The sequence below is a fragment of the Anarrhichthys ocellatus genome, unplaced genomic scaffold, assembly GCF_004355925.1.
Source record: "Anarrhichthys ocellatus isolate YVR2014 unplaced genomic scaffold, GSC_Weel_1.0 scaffold8, whole genome shotgun sequence".
Taxonomy (NCBI): domain Eukaryota; kingdom Metazoa; phylum Chordata; class Actinopteri; order Perciformes; family Anarhichadidae; genus Anarrhichthys; species Anarrhichthys ocellatus.
In genome coordinates, this window is record NW_022280038.1 from 11076647 (window position 1) to 11078252 (window position 1606).

The 1606-nt window shown below is 46.5% G+C and overlaps 1 protein-coding gene across 7 annotated transcripts in view; it reads left to right on the forward strand.

The window, feature by feature from the left end:
* Nucleotides 1–1606, forward strand: part of herc1 (HECT and RLD domain containing E3 ubiquitin protein ligase family member 1) — a 39178-nt gene that overhangs the window by 35869 nt on the left and 1703 nt on the right. For all 7 annotated transcript variants that reach the window (XM_031848260.1, XM_031848265.1, XM_031848261.1 and 4 more), the window contains 4 exons: nt 49–150; nt 250–423; nt 1026–1325; nt 1416–1481. In XM_031848260.1, the coding sequence (XP_031704120.1) occupies nt 49–150; nt 250–423; nt 1026–1325; nt 1416–1481 (642 nt within the window). The remainder of the gene's footprint in view (nt 1–48; nt 151–249; nt 424–1025; nt 1326–1415; nt 1482–1606) is intronic.

Below are 1606 nucleotides of genomic sequence, written 5' to 3' on the forward strand. Positions count from 1 at the left end.
TGTGTGTGTGTGTGTGTGTGTGTGTGTGTGTGTGTGTGTTTCCAACAGGACGGGTCGGTGCTGCAGACAGTGGTCGCCGGTTCAGGTGCGATCCAGAATATTGTCTGGATCCCAGATGTTGGTGTGGCCGTCTGCTCCAACAGGTCCAAGGTACCACATCTGTACACCTTTGTTCCCCCCCCATGTTTCTAGCCGCATCGCTGTGATGAGATGAATATCTATTTACTCTCCGGTCTGCTTCTCTTCCAGGACGTGCTGGTGGTGAACTGCTCCAAAGAGTTCATGGCGTCCAACCATGTGCTGGCCACTTGTCGCACCGCTCTGAAGAAGCAGGGAGTGGTCGGCCTCAACATGGCGCCCTGCATGAGGGCCTTCCTGGAGAGACTTCCTGTCATGCTGCAGGAGCAGTACGCCTACGAGAAGGTACGCACGTTTAATATCTATCTCAGGTCTAAAGCCTCTTTCACACATAATTCTTGAGATGTTAATGGGATAGTCTGTCAGGCATCATTTGTGATGTTCATTATTCACACATGCACGACACTCTAGAACATTTCCATCTTGCACCTTTTCACACGTGTCATGGCAATGCTGGACCGTCCAGCAGATGGCATTTATGCCAATTTTTTTTCCCATGTTTAATGTGTTTCACATTTTTCTGATATTTGTTGGATATATTTTTGACATTTTTCTGACAGTGTTTTTTCTTCACATATTTTACTACAATTTAAAGATATTTTTTGGACTTTTTTCACATATTTTATTTTTTAAATATTTTACAAATAATATTTGGATATTTTTCACATATATAATCTTCTTGTAGTTTTCCGTATTTCTTGGGATATTTTTTGTAAATATATAATCTATATATATTTATAATTTTTTTCACATATCTTACAAATAACATTCAAATATTTCTCGGGTATTTTTCTTAACATTTTAACAGTTTTCACACACATTTACTCATCACTTGAGGGTGATTATTCTCCATCATTGCCAGTTGTTGATGTTTCCTCCTCCTCCAGCCCCACGTGGTGTGTGGCGAGCAGCTCGTCCACAGCCCTTACATGCAGTGCCTAGCCTCCCTGGCCGTGGGGCTCCACCTGGACCAGCTCCTGTGTCGCCCCCCCGTGCCGCCCAACCTCCGACACTGCCCACCGGAGTCTGGCACGGCCGTCTGGTGCGCCAGCGAGTGGTCCTGGTTGGACTGCTTCTCTACGACGGTCAAGGCGGCGGAGGCCCTCGCTCGAGGCACCTCCTTCTCCGAGTCGTTCTCCGTTCCCGACCTGGAGCCCGTGCCCAAAGACGAGATGGCTCTGCTCATGGTGAGGGAGGCTGCTGCTGCTTCAACTGTTTATCATCTAATTAACACCTACTGTTGAATGTAATAACCGTGTTCCACTCTGTTTTTCCAGGACAACAGTAAATGGGCATCTGGTCTGGATGAACAGATCATGTCCTGGGCCACCTCCAGACCAGAGGTAGCTTAGATTGAGACCCAGATTAGCTGTAATAAGTGTGCTTGTTTACTCTCAGACTGTGACGATAATAACTCGTGTGTGTGTGTGTGTGTGTGTGTGTGTGTGTGTGTGTGTGTGTGTGTGTG